Source organism: Austrofundulus limnaeus, unplaced genomic scaffold (genome assembly GCF_001266775.1).
Source record: "Austrofundulus limnaeus strain Quisiro unplaced genomic scaffold, Austrofundulus_limnaeus-1.0 Scaffold179, whole genome shotgun sequence".
Classification (NCBI taxonomy): domain Eukaryota; kingdom Metazoa; phylum Chordata; class Actinopteri; order Cyprinodontiformes; family Rivulidae; genus Austrofundulus; species Austrofundulus limnaeus.
The window spans coordinates 463,931-465,703 of record NW_013952581.1 but is presented as its reverse complement, the minus strand read 5'-3'; the positions used below and the strand labels follow the sequence as shown (position 1 = coordinate 465,703).

The window sequence follows — 1,773 nt, the reverse complement described above, 5'->3', positions numbered from 1 at the left end:
TGGTTTTTTTTTTTTTTTTTTTTTTTGTTTGTTTGTTTTCCCCAGATGAGTTTGGAGCCGAGGGTTTCTCGGTTCCGGGCCCCTCTCATGGAGGCTCCTTCAGGGCCGACCCTCACTCAGAGGACCAGAGTTCGGCTCCGGGTCCCGCCCCGGGAATCGGCTTCGCTTCAGGTCCCGGGTCAGTTCCGACGGGCCCCCCCGCCACGAACTACAACAACATCCAGATCCCGCCGGGGGCCCACGCTCCAGCCAACACTCCAGCAGAACCTTCAGGTCCGACACAAAACCACCAAAAACTCCTCAAACCAGATTTAATTATCAGCTGAAGCTGAAACACTTCCATCTGTTCTTCTTTAATAAAACCTCTGTAAACTGCTAAAGGTTCTCAGACTGATGAAGATTTGACTGCAGCTGTTTGGGTTTTATTTCACTTTAAATCCTAAATCTGCAAAAGCTTTTATTCACTTTTCTTTCAATTTAACCTTTATTTAGGATTTATAGTAGGAAAACAAAGAAGAACCTGCAAACAGTCAATGCCGAATCTGCTGAGTCACTGCAGAATCTGCTGAGTCACTGCTAGAGTTGTTTTGTTGTCAGATCATCTCGTTTGTTTTGGACCCCCTGTCTGAAGACAAACAGTTAAGTTCATTTAAACTGTGAGCTGGTACAGGAAGTGGAAACACACTGCAAAAACTGTCCATCTGACCAAGTTTTAAAATCATGTCCTGCCAAAAAGTCTTTTTTGATCTTGTTTATAGACTGATTTACTAAACAAGAACTGATTGTGTAAGAATAATAATCTTGTTTTCATAATGTGTAAGATTATTTGTCTTGTTAGTCTGAAAATTTGACTCAAATTAAGTAAAAAATTTTCTGCCAATGGAGTAGGAAAATTTTACTTGGTAAGATTCTTGAAATACTTGATTTGACTCAATTTTTTCTTATTTCAAGAATCTTACCAAGTAAAATTTTCATACTGCGTTGATAGAAATTTTGACTTTATTTGAGCCAAATTTTCAGGCTAACAAGACAAATAATCTTACACATTCTGAAAATAAGATGATTATTCTTACACAATCAGTTCTTGTTTAGTAAATCAATCTCTAAACAAGATCAAAAAGACTTTTTGGCTGATATAAGATTTTAAAACTTGGTTATGTGGACATTTTTTGCAGTGTACATTCAGCTGATTTATTCTCTGTGTTGGAGAGCGTCGGACAGCGAGCTCGGCCCTCGCCCAAACAAAGGAGGCGTCGCCTGCCGCAGAGCAATTTATCTCCTCTGAGACGTCGCTTTTCATTCTAATAATTCCTGTCGTCTTAAAGTCGATCAAAACCAGGTTTCAGGGAGAAAAATGGCAGAAATGAGTTTCTGTAGAGCTCGTGTCTCTGAACGTTCTCCTTCACTCTCATGTTTCGCTCACAGTCAGAAGTTTAATCTCAGAGGAGTGGAGAGTGGAGCAGCAGAGCTGAAACATGATGATCCAGCTCCAGCTGAGACGTTTTAATAAACATTAAAATCACAGGAAGTTCTTTGACTTTTTGTTTTTTATTCTTCTTGTTTTGATCAGATGCTTGTAAACCTGCAGCTGCAGCCCGATCAGGTCCAACTGTCGACCCGTCTCTGCTGAACGCCCAGCAGCAGGGTGAGAAACACACCACTAATCATTTTATATCTAAAATACAATAATAGATACACTCACCGGCCACTTTATTAGGTACACCTGTCCAACTGCTCGTTAACACTTAATTTCTAATCAGCCAATCACATGGC

The 1,773-nt window shown here is 40.4% G+C and overlaps 1 protein-coding gene across 2 annotated transcripts in view; it reads left to right on the top strand.

Annotated features, from left to right (window-relative positions):
* The window catches only part of vta1 (vesicle (multivesicular body) trafficking 1), a 31,398-nt gene that overhangs the window by 24,129 nt on the left and 5,496 nt on the right, over positions 1–1,773 (top strand). Inside the window, exons 6-7 of one of the 2 annotated variants that reach the window (XM_014017926.1) lie at positions 46–273; positions 1,571–1,645. In XM_014017926.1, coding sequence (XP_013873380.1) covers positions 46–273; positions 1,571–1,645 — 303 coding nt within the window. The remainder of the gene's footprint in view (positions 1–45; positions 274–1,570; positions 1,646–1,773) is intronic. The other variant, XM_014017927.1, reaches the window with a different exon arrangement.